At 43.5% G+C, this 16223-nt stretch overlaps 1 protein-coding gene across 1 annotated transcript in view; it reads right to left on the reverse strand.

Annotated features, from left to right (window-relative positions):
* The window catches only part of ly75 (lymphocyte antigen 75), a 141801-nt gene that overhangs the window by 89000 nt on the left and 36578 nt on the right, over positions 1–16223 (reverse strand). The window contains exons 11-12 of the mRNA XM_087988567.1: positions 9600–9769; positions 3273–3469 (exon numbers count right to left, since the gene is read on the reverse strand). Coding sequence (XP_087844693.1) covers positions 3273–3469; positions 9600–9769 — 367 coding nt within the window. The remainder of the gene's footprint in view (positions 1–3272; positions 3470–9599; positions 9770–16223) is intronic.

Genomic DNA, 16223 nt, shown 5'->3' on the forward strand with positions numbered 1-16223 from the left:
GCCACAAAATCATGGGTGGCAACTAAAACATCCTACACACAAATTATTCAGAATTCCTTTAATCATTGACAAAGTCTCCAGTGGAGTCAAGCAGTTTCAGTTTCTCAATATTTACTGAGCAGCATTGCTTAAATTCCCTCATTCCCTGTTTAATTTTGCACAAACTTGTATCCTACAAATGGTGCAAGCCCCAGACTTGCATTTTTAAAATGTCCAGTATAACCACTCAATTATAGGCCCAGCTGAACATCACATCAGACGTTGCTGGTTGGGCAGCAAAGATACCAAAGGTGGTTGCATTGTTCAAGCTCCTCCCTTGACCATGACCGAACCCCCACCATGTTCACATTCAATCACTGGACATCAGTTTTCAGGCAAAAGACTGGCAGAAGGTAAATGTCTGGGTTGGAGTTAAACATAGCATGCAAAAGTAAATGCTAGAATGTTGTGACATAGATGGGCCTTTAAAATTATCAAATCTCGGTTAGTGAAAAAAAATCAAATATCAGATCACCTACACCATAAGGTCGCTGTCAGCAGATTTTCTGATGGATGCAGAAATAAAGAAAACATACACCAAAGATAGCCAAGAGGAAAATTCTAAACTGCCTGGGCCTGTAAACATTTGAAAATGTATTCAAAACGTTATAGCCATCTTAAAACCTTAGCTAGTGACTGCATTTCAGAGCTGGCCTACACAATACATTCAAAAGTCTCTATTCATTTTCTAAAGGAGTTACCTATTTTAGTACAGTTTCAAAAACACCTACAATAATAATGTGGATCACAGACAGCTGTTAATCCCATCTGCTCATACGTTTTCCAGTAATAGCATATAAAGTCACTCATCTGTGGATTTGTTCAAAGTGATGCCTTTGGGACTTGTCATTCCCAAGCTACATAGCCGAATAGTCGTTAGGAACTTCTAAGACAGTGACTGGCAAGGGTTTACAAGGTAACACAATAAAATATCACGACATAGGCATTAATAATGGTGCTATGATTAGTCTCACTTCCCTTGTGTTCATGAGGGAAAAACAAATTGGCCCTCTCCTAACTGACTGAGACGATGATTATCACTAACTTTATATCCGGACAGATCCCAAAGACTTGCTTTCTTCTTCTTCCTGCAAGCAATATTCTACCTTTCCTCTACTTGGCATCATCTGGGACAAAGCAGCCCACTTGATTGGCACTACACCCACAAGCACCAGTCCTCCACAAGTGGTGAAATGTATATAAAAGACGAGCAGAATGCAACCAAACACAACTTCCTCTCAGCATTTCACAGGGATTGTTCCCTACAGGACACCCCAATCCATTCAATCGACCATTAACACCATGGAGAATATAACAAGTAAAGCTGAAAGAAAGGAGAGAAATGGGAGTTGGTTCATGTGGCACCTTCCCACGTAATCACAGAAGGTGCAACACCTGCCCCTTCACCTCCAATCTGCTTTGCATCCAAGGGCCTAAACAGTCTTTCCAGGTGAAACAGTTTTTCATCTGTATCTCCTCCAATCTTGCGTATTGTATTCGCTGCATCCAATGTGGCCTGTTCTACGTTGGAGAAACCGAACGCACACAGTGACTGCTTTGCAGCATGACCCTGCCCACTCATCTGTCCTCGGCATGTTGCAGTGCTCCAGTGAATCAGAGCGTAAACTGGAGGAACAACACCTCATCTTCAGATCAGGCACTCTATAGCCTTCTGGATTTAAAAATCTTTAAATTGTGAACCAGCTCCCATGTCTCTCCTTTCTTTTAGCTTTACTTGTTATATTCTCCATCCCCAAGTTTTTTCTCCCCACCCTTGACCCCAGTGGGGCTGTCTGTTCTTCCCAGTCTGGCAGTTAGACACCCCATTATCCTGCCTTTCTCACATTCTGATCACTTAATCTAAACTATCAACATCTTTTCTCCCCAGCACTCTACACCCTCACCATTCCCTCCCCCAACCACAACATAAATGTTTCCCCTCCAAACTTCACCAGCTCTAATGGAGAGCCACCTAGACTCAAAATGTTAGCTTGCTTTTTCTCCACGTATGCTGTCTGACCCTGATGTGATCGCCAGCATTTGTGTTTTCAGTTCCTCCACAACATATTCAGTAGCAGTGTATACTATCCAGAAGATGCACTGAAGAAGTTCAAAAGATCCTGTGACGGCACCTTCCAAACCTTCCATCTAGAAAGATAAGGGCAGCAGGTACATGGAAACACCACTACCTGCAAGATCCCCTGCATGCCACTCAGAATCCTGACTTTGAAATATACTACTGCACCTTCACAATTGCTGGATCAAAAGTCCTGGAATTCCCTAGCGAAGGGCATTGTGGGTCTATCCACAGTTCATGGTTCAAGAAGACAGCTCACCAGTATTCTCTTAAGGGCAGCTAGGGACAGGCAATAAATGCTGGCCAGACAGTAATCCCCATGTCCCATGAGTGAATGTTTTTTAAAAAAGGTGCTATTATACAGGCATTAGCACTCCTCAGTTCCTAAAAAAGTGTTGGCAAATTATTTGATCATGGATTCTAACACAATTGAACCAATTCTTGCTCTCTTCTCTTGTTCTCTCCTCTAAATAGGAGGCTACTGAATATGTTGTGGGCGGCACGGTGGCACAATGGTTAGCATTGCTGCCTCACAGTGCCAGAGACCCGGGTTCAATTCCCGACTCAGGCGACTGACTGTGTGGAGTTTGCACGTTCTCCCAGTGTCTGGGTGGGTTTCCTCAGGGTGCTCCGGTTTCCTCCCACAGTCCAAAGATGTGCTTGTCATGTGAATTGACCGTAGTGTTAGGTAAAGGGGTAAATGTAGGGGAAATGGGTGGGTTACCCTTCGGAGGGTCGGTGTGGACTTGTTGGGCCAAAGGGCCTGTTTCCACACTAAGTAATCTAGTCTAATCTAATCTTGACCTGTTTTATATCTTAAAATAGCAATAAAATGATCAATGCTTCATTAAGCTCACAGTTCCTTGAAATTTTTGCAGTCAGATTGTGCGTTCTTAATACATTTTTGAAAAACAACAATAGTCTCTGGACACATCTACCCAAAATGCAGATTCCATTTTTTCTCTTGATTATGTATTTTCTTCAAATGAAATGCTGCCAGACTTTTTTCAAATAGATTTTTTTTTTAAATTATGGAGGAAATTTGCCTCTTTCACCCTTTAATTCTTTGCTTAAAAGTGAAAAATAAAAATTGATTTTTAAATTCGCTGATTGTTCTTTGAAGAAAAAGTATACTTGAACTTTATGCTATTCTCACCTTGTAGCAGTGTTGAAGGTCTGGGTTAGTTTGCCACCCAAGAGGGCAAGAGCCTGTTGGGGGTGTTTCCTCAGTTTCTGTAGTATTGCTAATACTCTTCTTACAAATAGACATAGCTTTAAAGGTGTTGCAGTTTTTGGCCTCCCATCGGCCAAGAGCTTTTCCTGTGGCCATAACAACACATCCGCCAGGAGATGCTGGAACAAGAAAAGACAGTTTGTAATTTGTTTCAGCAGGTTTTTTTTAAAAAATAAACTTAAATTATACAGAGTTATGAAATCTTAATTTATTTTTTCTTCAAAAGGTTTTAAATTGTTCTGTTTACACAATACTTGTGGAAATAGTACATTCAGAGGCGAAAGCTTATTATCATTCCTTTGCACATGCTGAGTACAAGTATTTTGAAAAGTTTCAAGGATTGGTGCTGACTCATCTGAGGATTAGTTGAGTCTGGAAATAGATGAGGGGAATGCCCAGTGCAGAGGAAAGAGGAGATCTTGGTTTTGTTAATTGAAATCAGTTTTGTTTTTAGAAATGAGTTTTGGTTGGGGAACTCTGTAAAACTATGCTGAGACTAATTTGCATTTCCCCAGTTACAGGCAGGCATCAGACAATATTCTTCACCATTTAAATATGTCCTATGCTTTGCTTCAGCAAGATCTTATTTACTGTCAGAAAGAATACACGCCAGCATAAAAGTGCATCATCTTACAGTTTGCAACAAGAACTTTTCTAGACTTATGTGCAAGGTTCTTGTGTTTTACGCATAGGGCCAGAAAGATCTGACTGCTAGAAATGAAGTCATTCTGGACAGTGAACCAGAAGACCAAATGCAGGAAGGTGACCAGAAAACATTGGTGGCTAAGATTCTGCCTGCCTAATAAGAGGGTGGAAATTACGGTCACTTATGGGGATGATGACTATGTGTTTGGAGAGGTCATTTAATTGGATATGTACACTAAATCTCAAGTCAGAATATGACATTGTATTTTAGTGCAGAAACATGTATGGTTTTACTGTGGGTATAATGCGACTGCACCACTTGCATTTTCCAGCTGCATGGAGAAAACGTGGGATCAAAAGATTCCACAGAGATTGATTTGAATGATTTTTTAATTCATTGGAGGTGGGCGTCACAGACTAAGCCAGTTCTTATTACCCATAGAGCAGATAAGAGTTGGCCACATTGTGTGACTCTAGTCCTGCAGCATGGGCCAGATCAGGTAAGGATGGTAATTACAGAAAAGATAATAGCAAATTTGTTGAATTTTTCTTGACAATTAACATCATTAGACTCTTAATTCCAGATTACTGAATTTAAATTCCACCACCTCCAACAGTAAGAATTGATCCAAGGCCCCATTTCTTGGATTAATAGTCTAGTGATAATAGCACTGGGGCATTGCATTCAGTCTTACAGTTTAGCTAACTGAAAGTATGGCTAGATGACACTTCCATTTTCACAGAATCCCTACAATGCAGAAGGAGGCCTATTGATTCATCGAGTCCACACCAACCCTCTGAAGATCATTCCACCCAGACCCAGTCCCCAAACCCCTATCTCTGTAAACCTGCATTTTCCATGGCTAATCCACCTAACCAACACATCCTTAGACATCATGGGCAATTTAGCATGGCCAAGCCACCTAACCTGCACATCTTTGGATTGTGGGAGGAAACCAGAGCACCAAGGAAACTCCCGCAGACCATCACCTGAATCGAACCCGGGTCTCTGGCCGAGTGAGATATCAGTGCTAACCACTGAACCCTTATACAAAACGATTATTGCCTGCTTGAAAAAGAATAGCTCTCCTCAAAGTCTGTCAAATATTTGGAAAACTATTTTAAACAGGTTTGCCTAATTGCATAATGACAACCTGCAGAGTTATCAAGGGAAAAATCTCAACTGGGGTTGAAAGTCACTTGTCAGCAGTTGAAATTTTCTCCTTTCTTCAAAGGACTAAATCATTTTCTTGCTTGTGTTGCCCCCAAAGGTATTATTCATCCTTCAAAGGTGTTTGGTAGAGCTCAAATGGGTACATAGTGACTGCTAAGGCAGATCTCATTTACAACAAAACATTTTGGCTACAGAATACGATGTTACATACAATTGAGATTTGGAGGAGTTGCTGCTCAGAAACCCTCCACTTGCACTTTCTCTACACCTTTGGCGTGGATTTGTTTATGATGGAACTCATGACAGTTTTTAAAAAAAAAATTGATTGCAACAGGTACAGAGGTTGGACAGGCTTCTCACAGGACTGGAGGTTGACGTGAAGCGAAACCTTGAGTTCCTTGTGGAGTTTTCATTGGCCACCATGAAGTTCGCCATACAAGATTCACTTCAGTAAATGAATACCAAACTTTCTTGTACATGACCAGGCCAACTCTGTTGTGACTATCTCAGTACATTTTCACATGGACATCCAGTCCCTGTACACCTCCATCCCCCACCACGAAGGACTCAAAGCCCTCCGCTTCTTTCTTTCCCGCCGTACCGACCAGTACCCTTCCACAGACACCCTCCTTCGACTGACTGAACTGGTCCTCACCCTGAACAACTTCTCTTTCCAATCCTCCCACTTCCTCCAAACAAAAGAAGTAGCCATGGGCACCCGCATGGGCCCCAGCTATCCCTGCCTCTTCGTAAGATATGTGGAACAATCCATCTTCCGCAACTACACTGGCCCCACCCCCCACCTTTTCCTCCGCTACATCGATGACTGTATCGGCGCCGCCTCGTGCTCCCACGAGGAGGTTGAACAGTTCATCCACTTCACCAACACCTTCCACCCCGACCTCAAATTCACCTGGACAGTCTCAGATTCCTCCCTCCCCTTCCTCGACCTTTCTATTTCTATCTCAGGCGACCGAATCAACACGGACATCTACTACAAACCAACCGGCTCCCACAGCTACCTGGACTACACCTCCTCCCATCCTGCCCCCTGTAAAAACGCCATCCCATTCTCCCAATTCCTTCGACTCCACCGCATCTGCTCCCAGGAGGACCAGTTCCAAAAACGCACATCCCAGATGGCCTCCTTCTTCAAGGACCGCAATTTCCCCCCCCGACGTGGTCGACGATGCACTCCACCGCATCTCTTCCACTTCCTGATCCTCCGCCCTTGAACCCCGCCCCTCCAACCGCCACCAGGACAGAACCCCACTGGTCCTCACCTACCACCCCACTAACCTCCATGTACAGCGCATCATCCGCCGCCATTTCCGCTACCTCCAAACGGACCCCACCACCAAGGATATATTTCCCTCCCTTCCCCTATCAGCATTCCGTAAAGACCACTCCCTCTGTGACTCCCTCGTCAGATCCACAGCCCCTACCAACCCAACCTCCACTCCCGGCACCTTCCCCTGCAACCGCAGGAGGTGCAAGACTTGCGCCCACACCTCCCCCCTCACCTCCCTCCAAGGCCCCAAAGGAAACTTCCATATCCGCCACAGATTCACCTGTACCTCCACACATCTATTGCATCCTTTGCACCCGATGTGGCTCCTCTATATTGGGGAGACGGGCCGCCTACTTGCGGAGAGTTTCAGGGAACACCTCTGGGACACCCGGACCAACCAACCCAACCACCCTGTAGCTCAACATTTCAATTCCCCCTCCCACTCCACCAAGGATATGCAGGTCTTTGGACTCCTCCATCGTCAGACCACAGCGAAACGACGGTTGGAGGAAGAACGCCTCATCTTTCGGCTAGGAACCCTCCAACCACAAGGGATGAACTCGGATTTCACCAGTTTCCTCATTTCCCCTCCCCCCACCCTGTCTCAGTCAAATCCATCAAATTCAGCACCGCCTTCCTAACCTGCGATCTTCTTCCCGACCTCTCTGCCCCCACCCCAGTCTGACCTATCACCCTCACCTTGACCTCTTTCCACCTATCACATTTCCGACGCCCCTCCCCCAAGTCCCTCCTCCCTATCTTTTATCTTAGCCTGCTGGACCAACTTTCCTCATTCCTGAAGAAGGGCTAATGCCCAAAACGTCGATTCTCCTGTTCCCTAGATGCTGCCTGACCTGCTGCGCTTTTCCAGCAACACATTTCCATCACTATCTCAGTATGGCAAGGCCATTAAAGTCTCATTTCCTGTCATCATCCGATCTTCAGAAATTTCTGACAGCAATTAAAGTGGCAGTCTGCATACCAGTGATTGTATACCAGCATTATGAGTGGGAGTGACCAGCACTCTATAGATCTTAACTTTGGGAGGCAGACTTGCTTTGCTTCTTTTGCAATGCTTGAAGACTGTCAAACATTGTACATAATTTTACAATTCTTGCATATTTTTCATCATCAATGCAGGTAACTCAAAAGAATGTGCTGACAAGATACCTTAATTTATCTGCTCCCATCAGGCTCTCGTAATGGACTGAAACATTGAGTCCAAATAGTGGTTTCCAAAAGAACACGAGAACAATTTTCCTCATACCAATTTTTTAAGGCTGAAGTTGATGTATGCAAAGTGTATAATAGAGAAGTAGAACCTCTCAGGGCTTGCTGTACTGTGTGTTTTGTCCTCTATTGGTCCTCACCAGCCAGACCTCATTGGTCAGCATGTGACAGCAGCCATAAGCTCATAATATAAAGGAATAGAATTAGGCCATTCAACCTATCAAATCAGCTCTGCTATTCAATCATGGTTGATTTGTTTCTCCTGCCTTCTTCTTGTAACGTTTTATTCCCTTACTAATCAACAACTTATCTGCGTCTTAAATCCACTCAATGTTTTGCTTTCTAAAGCCTCCTGTGGCAATGAGTTCCATAGATCCACCAGCCTCTGGCTGAAGAAATTCCTCATTTCCGTTCCAAATGGTTACCTCATCACTTTGAGGCTGTGCCCTCAGGTCCTAGTCTCTTTTACTAGTTTTTAGATTAGATTAGATTAGATTAGATTAGATTACATTACAGTGTGGAAACAGGCCCTTCGGCCCAACAAGTCCACACCGACCCGCCGAAGCGAACCCAACCATACCCCTACATTTACCCCTTACCTAACACTACGGGCAATTTAGTACGGCCAATTCACCTGGCCCTGCACATCTTTTGGACTGTGGGAGGAAACCGGAGCACCCGGAGGAAACCCACGCAGACACGGGGAGAACGTGCAAACTCCACACAGTCAGTCGCCTGAGGCGGGAAGTGAACCCGGGTCTCTGGCGCTGTGAGGCAACAGTGCTAACCACTGTGCCACCGTGCCGCCCACGGTGGCACATCATCTTCATATCCACTCTATCCAAGCCTCTCAGTGCTCTAAGTTTTAATCAGATCCTTCTAAACTCCACTGAGCGCAGACCCAGTGTCCTCAACCGCTCTTCAAACAAGAGGCCCTTTCTCTGTGGGATCAGTTGTTGTAAACCTCCTCCAAGGTCAGCACAACGGTCCTGAGATACGGGACCCAAACTGCCGATAATATTCCAAGTGCAGTCTGACCACAGCCTTATATAGCCTCAGCAGTACATCCCTGCATTTATAAATTTAGCCCAATGAATTGAATGCAAAGATTGCATCTGCCTTCCTAACTGCCAACTGGACATACATGTTAACCTTCAGAGAATCCTGAACTAGGACTCTCAAGTCCATTAAAGTACATATTAACCACGTTCTGATATATCACTTCAGTGAACAATTTAAGGATTTCCCTACCCTGGCAGATGAGACCAAATTTAAAGATCCAATGGAAAGCAGTCAGCACGATGTTCTGGGAGATGCAGACCTTACAAGGCATAGAAAACATTGTGGTCTCCCATTGCTTCTGCATCCATCTCCAGTCCTCCAGATTCATTTTGCTACCGGACCGAATAGATCACAAGAGAGACAGAGGCTGACCATGTGTAACTTTCCTTCAGTATAATACAGTTCAAGGGCAAATCATGTTCATTAGCTTTCAGTCCCAAGGATACCTAGCAGAGATGGCTAACAAGCTATTTGACTCTGTATGCATCACAAAGAATTCAATCCTAATTGTTGTCTCATGATTCACTTCCATCCACCCAAAGAAATGAACAGTAGTGGTGGAAAGTGGGCTTAGCCAATTATAGCTCAAAAGATTGAGGTTAAATGTAGGTCTTTGCATCCTGCCCCCCAAATCACTGGCCCCTACCCCTACCTCCATTAAGACATTCTAACTCAGTGCAGAGAGAGGATATAACCTGGGACCTTCTTGATCTAACTGGTTCTGGTCTAAATTAGAAGGACATTTACCAGCTGAGCTATGGGGTAGGACCTGGAACTTTCTTTTCTCAATAGCAAATAGATGGAATACTTGAATGTTTTTAGAATCAAGGATACTGTAAATACCTACCTGGCTGATATGCATTCCAATTTGTATATGTTACGGGCTCTTTCTCCTTGGATTTAGTAAACCATGTGTATTCTCCAGTGCCGTTTCTATCCTGAAAACTAGTCCAGAAGTATTTGCCATTTTCTGTTGTATATTTTGCAATCAGACTATTAATAAATTCTTGTTCAAACCTGCATTCAGAAAAAAAAAAAATCACTTTTCAGAAGAGAAACCAATTACTCTTTTCCACTTAGGAGACACACCATGAAATGAGTACATTCCAAATTTTATTGCAATTATGAGGGAAACTTAATATTCCTTGGCTAATGGAGGTCTGATAAAATAATATGTTAAAATAAAATCATTAGTTCAAAAGATACAAGGCAAGCATTTATTACCCAACCCAAATAACCTCAAAGTGGAGGAGAGTTATCTTCTTGAATACAACTATTTCCAGGGCAGTTTAGAATCAACAAAACTGCTAAAAGTCTAGAGTTTGGGACAGATAAATGTTAGAAATAGAAATCTGAACAACCAGCAATCATGTGACAGAACTACACTGCAAAATTTCACATTTTTAGACAGAAAAAGCAAATGTTGTTGTATACAAGAATTAAACATTTACTCAACACTATAAATTTATAATTATGTTTGCTTTAAATGCAGTTCGCACCCCACCCTGCCTCAGTATCCATCACAGCAATCTTGAAGGTTCATCTACTTAGAGACATCAATCCCAAATGATGTTACAGCCTTCAGGAATTTATTTTAATTCACCTCAGTATTTCAGATATTCTCTGTACTACAAGACTGGGGAAACTTTCTAACAGCTTCTTGACGAAGTGAAACTCCAGGATTTATTTAATACTTCATTTCTGTGGATCCATCAGTTTCTTGTTCTAATTGCCCACAGATACTCAGCTGCCTTCTTTTCAGTTTACAAGCTAACACTATTGACTGCTTTCTGCCACAAGACTTCAAAGATCAATGTCGATTCTATCCTCCAACTACAAGGTTGTCAAATCTTCCAGTTGCTTTCAGTCTCGCAAAATCTAAACTGCGTTGAACGATGAACTTAGCAACCTTTTTTGCCTAATGTTCAGGCCAGACAAACAATCAAAAGTTGGTTCTCCCTATCCAGAGAGATTCAGTCTACAGCAAAGCAAAACTACAATTGCCTCTTGCTTAAAAAATTAGACGTCAGGAACTCTCCTGATTCTTATTAGACTTCTATGCTCCCAAAGCTTCAAATTCTGCAACTCATGTGAGCAATTTAAAAAGAAAACTAATGTAATTGCCCTATCTCTGGCCTTCCTGGTTCTACTAAAATAACCATCAGTCAATCACTCAGCTTTTTCTTTGCACTTTCAACTGTGACTTTATAAATCAAATACAGGTTATTTTTACTTAGGCTTATAGAGTCATAGAAATGTACAGCATGAAAACAGACCCTTCAGTCCAACCCATCCATGCCGACCAGATATCCCAACCCAATCTCCTCCCACCTGCCAGCACCCGGCCCATATCCCTCCAAACCCTTCCTATTCATATACCAATCCAAATGCCTCTTAAATGTTGCAATTGTACCAGCCTCCACCACATCCTCTGGCAGCTCATTCCATACATGTACCACCCTCTGCGTGAAAAAGTTGCCCCTTAGGTCGCTTTTATATCTTTCTCCTCTCACCCTAAACCTATGCCCTCTAGTTCTGGACTCCCCGACTCAGGGAAAAGACTTTGTCTATTTATCCTATCCATGCCCCTCATAATTTTGTAAACCTCTATAAGGTCACCCCTCAGCTTCCGACGCTCCAGGGAAAACAGCCCCAGCCTGTTCAGCCTCTCCCTGTAGCTCAGATTCTCCAACCCTGGCAACATCCTTGTAAATCTTTTCTGAACCCTTTCAAGTTTCACGATATCTTTCCAATAGGAAGGAGACCAGAATTGCACGCAATATTCCAACAGTGGCCTTATCAATGTCCTGTACAGCCACAACATGACCTCCCAACTCCTGTACTCAATACTCTGACCAATAAAAGAAAGCATACCAAACGCCTTCTTCACTATCCTATCTACCTGCGACTCCACTTTCAAGGAGCTATGAACCTGCACTCCAAGATCTCTTTGTTCAGCAACACTCCCTAGGACCTTACCATTAAGTGTATAAGTCCTGCTAAGATTTGCTTTCCCAAAATGCAGCACCTCGCATTTATCGGAATTATACTCCATCTGCCACTTCTCAGGCCATTGGCCGATCTGGACCAGATCCTGTTGTAATCTGTGGTAACCCTCTTCGCTGTCCACTACACCTCCAATTTTGGCGTCATCTGCAAACTTACTAACTGTACCTCTTATGCTCGCTTCCAAATCATTTATGTAAATGACTGCAAGTTTTATCTGCTTTTATATTAGGGCTGTTGATCAGTTTTTAAACCAGACTTCTCTATCCATCTTACTTTTAGCACGAAAACACATGAATCATGAACTAGATATCTGCAGGTTATAATGTTTAGACTGGGCAAAGATAGCTGATTTCCTTTCTTCTAAGGGATATTAGGCAACCAAATAGGTTTTAAATAACAATTCAGTACTTTCATATCATCAGTCACAGATATTAGTTATTTTTTTAAATTCCAGATTTACTTAATTGTACGCAAGTTTCACAGCTGAAATGTAGGGATTCAAATTCACATTCCTGGATGAATAGACTGATGGCTAGTAAAATAATTACTGTGGTACACCCTCCTGTGGATGTCCACGCAAACGGGATGCGCCCAAGAATGGTGAGACACAGGTTCCTAAAGAATACTTTCCACAAGTTTTCACTCAATCTCTGCTCTCAATGTGGACCTTCCTCACCACAGAAAATGATAAAATAATCCAACAGTTATTCAGCCTAAGGCACAGTTCTGCATCCTTTCAAAGTCACTGAAACAGTGGCAATTACTATTCATGGAAGATACAAAATCATCCAAGCGTGCGCCAAAGTATTATGTACAAAGCAAACTGTGCTGCTTGTGATATGGACAATAGCTACAGCGCTGCTCCTTGGATGCTGCCTGAACTGCTGTGCTCTTCCAGCTCCACTAATCCAGGAGATAGCTACAGTGCAGTCTTTCCAAAAATAAGTCTTGTGCTTGACATATCCTTTCTAGATGTAAGTAGTTATGGGTTTGGAAGGTGCTGTCTAAGGATTTTTCATCAATATCTGTAGAGTATCTTGTAGATAGTACATACAGCTGTGACTAAGGTTTGTGGATGTGGTGCCAATCAAGCGGACTATTTTGTCCCAAATCATGTTGGACCTCTACTCATCCAGGCAGGTGGGCAGTATTCCATCATATCCCTAAGTTGCACCCTGTAAATAAGGGACAATCTTTGGAGAGTCAAGTATTGAGTTAGTTCCTGCAGTATTTAGAGTGTCTGACCTGCTCTTGTATAATTAAATATCTTCCCTCGGTAACTGCACCTTTCACTCTCCAAGGCTATGGTAAATGTGAGGCAGTTGTGATCACTTTCACCAAAGTGTTCTCCCACCACAAGATCTGACACCTGTCCTGGCTCATTGCCGAGCACCACTATAATTATGTTATGAGTCCAGTTGAATTTCTGGTTAATGGTAACCTCCCCCCAGCATATTGATAGTGGGGCATTCGGTGAGTGTCAAGGGATGGTGGTCAGATGGTCTCTTAATAGAGATAGCCATTGACTAGCATTTTTGCAGTGTGAATGTTACTTGCCACTTGTCACCCCTGGCCTGGATACTGCCCTGATCTTGTTGCATTTGAACATGGACTGCTCAGTATCTGAGAAGTCATAAATGGTGAAGTCATCAGCCAACATCCCCATTTCTGACCTTATTATTATGTAGACAGACTGACGAGAGGAGAGGTAATTTGGATTTGGTGCTCGGCAATGAGCCAGGACAGGTGTCAGATCTTGCGGAGGGAGAACACTTTGGTGAAAGTGATCACAACTGCCTCACATTTACCATAGCCTTGGAGAGTGAAAGGTGCAGTTACCGAGGGAAGATATTTAATTGGGGAAAAGGAAATTATGACATTATCAGACAGGAGTTGGGAAGTACAGACTGGGAGCAATTGTTCCACAGAAAGGGCACAACAGACATGTGGAGACTATTTAAGGAGCAGTTGTTGCGAGTGATGCACAAATTTGTTCCTCTGAGACAGGTGAGAAGGGGTAAGATTAAGGAACTTTGGATGACGAGAACACAGGAGCTTCTCATCAAAAGGAAGAAGGCAGCTTATGTAAAGTGGAGGAAGCAAGGATCTAACACAGCTTTAGAGGATTACATGTTTGCTAGAAAGGAACTCAGAAATGGACTGAGGAGAGCCAGGAGGGGGCACGAGAAAGGCTTGGCAGGAAGGATTAGGGAGAACCCAAAGGCGTTTTACTCATACGTGAGGAATAAGAGAATGATCAGGGAGAAGGTAGGGCCGATCAGGGATAGCGGAAGGAACCTGGGCGTGGAGTCTGAGCAGATAGGGGAAGCTCTAAATGAGCTTTTTGTTCGGTTTTCACACCAAGGAAAGGGAACTTGTTGTAAATGAAAACTTAGAGGAGCTGGGATACAGTCTTGACCAGATCAAGACTGATGAAGATGATGTGCTAGAAATTTTGGAAAACATTAAGATTGATAAGTCCCAGGGATGCGAGAAAGGAGATTGCTAAGCCTCTGGCGAGGATATTTGCCTCCTCCCTCTCCACAGGAGTTGTACTGGAAGATTGGAAGGAGGCGAATGTTGTTCCACTTAATATGGAAATCCCTGGCAATTATAGACCAATCAGTCTTACATCCGTGGTCAGCAAAGTTGTGGAAAGAATTCTGAGGGATAGGATTTATGACTATTTGGTAAAGCACAGTGTGATTAAAGGCAGTCAGCATGGCTTTGTGAGGGGCAGGTCATGCCTCACAAATTTTATTGAGTTCTTTGAGGAGGCGTCAAGACAGGTCGACAAAGGTCGAACAGTGGATGTGGTGTATATGGACTTCAGCAAGGCATTTGATAGGGTTCCCCATGGTAGGCTCATTCATAAAGTCAGGAAGTATGGGATACAGGGAAAGATTTGGCTATCTGGATTCAGAATTGGCTGACTGACAGAAGGCAGAGAGAGTGGTTGTGGATGGAAAGTATTCTGCGTGGAAGACAATATTGAGCGGGGTCCCACAGGGCTCTGCCCTTTGTAGTTTTTATAAATGACTTGGATGAGGAGGTTGAGGGGTGGGTTAGTAAATTTGCAGATGACACGAAGTTGGAGGTGTCATCAATAGTATAGAGGGCTACTGTAGGCTGCAGCGCGCTATAGACAGGATGCAGAACTAGGCTGAGAAATAACAGATGGAGTTCAACCTGGATAAATGCGAAGTGATGCATTTTGGAAGGTCGAACTCAAATGCTGAATATAGGATTAAAGACAGGATTCTTGGCAGTGTGGAGGAACAGAGGGATCTGGGTGTGCAAGTACATAGATCCCTCAGTTACCACACAAGTGGATAGGGTTGTTAAGAAAGCAAATGGTATTTTGGCTTTCATTAACAGTGGGATTGAGTTTAAGAGCCATGAGGTTTTGCTGCAGCTCTACAAGTCCCTGTTGAGACCACACTTGGAATATTGCGTCCAGTTCTGGTCACCCTACTATAAAGGAAGAGAGAGAGGCTTTGGAGAGGGTGCAAAGGTTTACCAGGATGCTGCCTGGACTGGAGGTTTTGCCTTATGAAGAAAGGTTGAATAAGCTCGGACTTTTCTCTCTAGAGAAGGAGAAAGAGAGGAGACCTGATCGAGGTGTACATAATTATGAGGGGAATAGACAGAGTCAATAGCCAGAGACTTTTCCCCAGGGCAGGATTGACTGGTATGAGAAGTCATAGTTTGAAGATATTAGGAGGAAGGTATAAAGGAGACATCAGAGGTAGGTTCTTTACGCAGAGAGTTGTGAATGCATGAAATGCGTTGCCAGCTGAGGTGGTGGAAGCGAAGTCATTGGGACATTTAAGCAACTGCTGCACATGGATAGCAGTGAGTTGAGGGGTGCGTAGGTTAAGTTACTATATTGTACATTAGGATTAAATCTCGGCACAACATCGTCGGCCTAAGGGCCTGTTCTGTGCTGTACTTTTCTATGTTCTAAGGTCATTGATGAAGCAATTGAAGATGGATGGGCCTAGAGCACTACCCTGAGGAACATCTGCAGAAATGTCCTGGAGCGGAGATGACTGGCCTCCAATAACCACACCATCTTCCTATGTACCAGGTATGACTCCAAACAGTGAACAGTTTGCCCTTGATACCACGGATTCCAGTTTTGCTAGGCCTCCTGATACCACATTCAGTTGAATGCAGTCTTGACATCAAGGAACTATCACTCTCACCCCACATGTGGAATTTAGCTCTTTTGTCCATGCGTGAACCAATGCTGTAATGAGGCCAGATGTGGAGTGGCCTTCATGGAACCCAAACTGGGCATCACTGAGCAAATTATTGCTGATAGCATTGTTGATGACATCTTCCGTCACTTTACTAGAGAGTAATTAGTTGGATTTGTTCTGCCTTGTGTGTACAGGATGCACCTGGGCAATTTTCCACATTGTCAGGTAGTTGCCAGTCTGGTGACTGTACTGGAAGA

This window comes from Chiloscyllium plagiosum, unplaced genomic scaffold, assembly GCF_037043375.1.
Source record: "Chiloscyllium plagiosum isolate Xiang-an unplaced genomic scaffold, Cpla_swu_hap1 HiC_scaffold_7, whole genome shotgun sequence".
NCBI classification, from domain to species: domain Eukaryota; kingdom Metazoa; phylum Chordata; class Chondrichthyes; order Orectolobiformes; family Hemiscylliidae; genus Chiloscyllium; species Chiloscyllium plagiosum.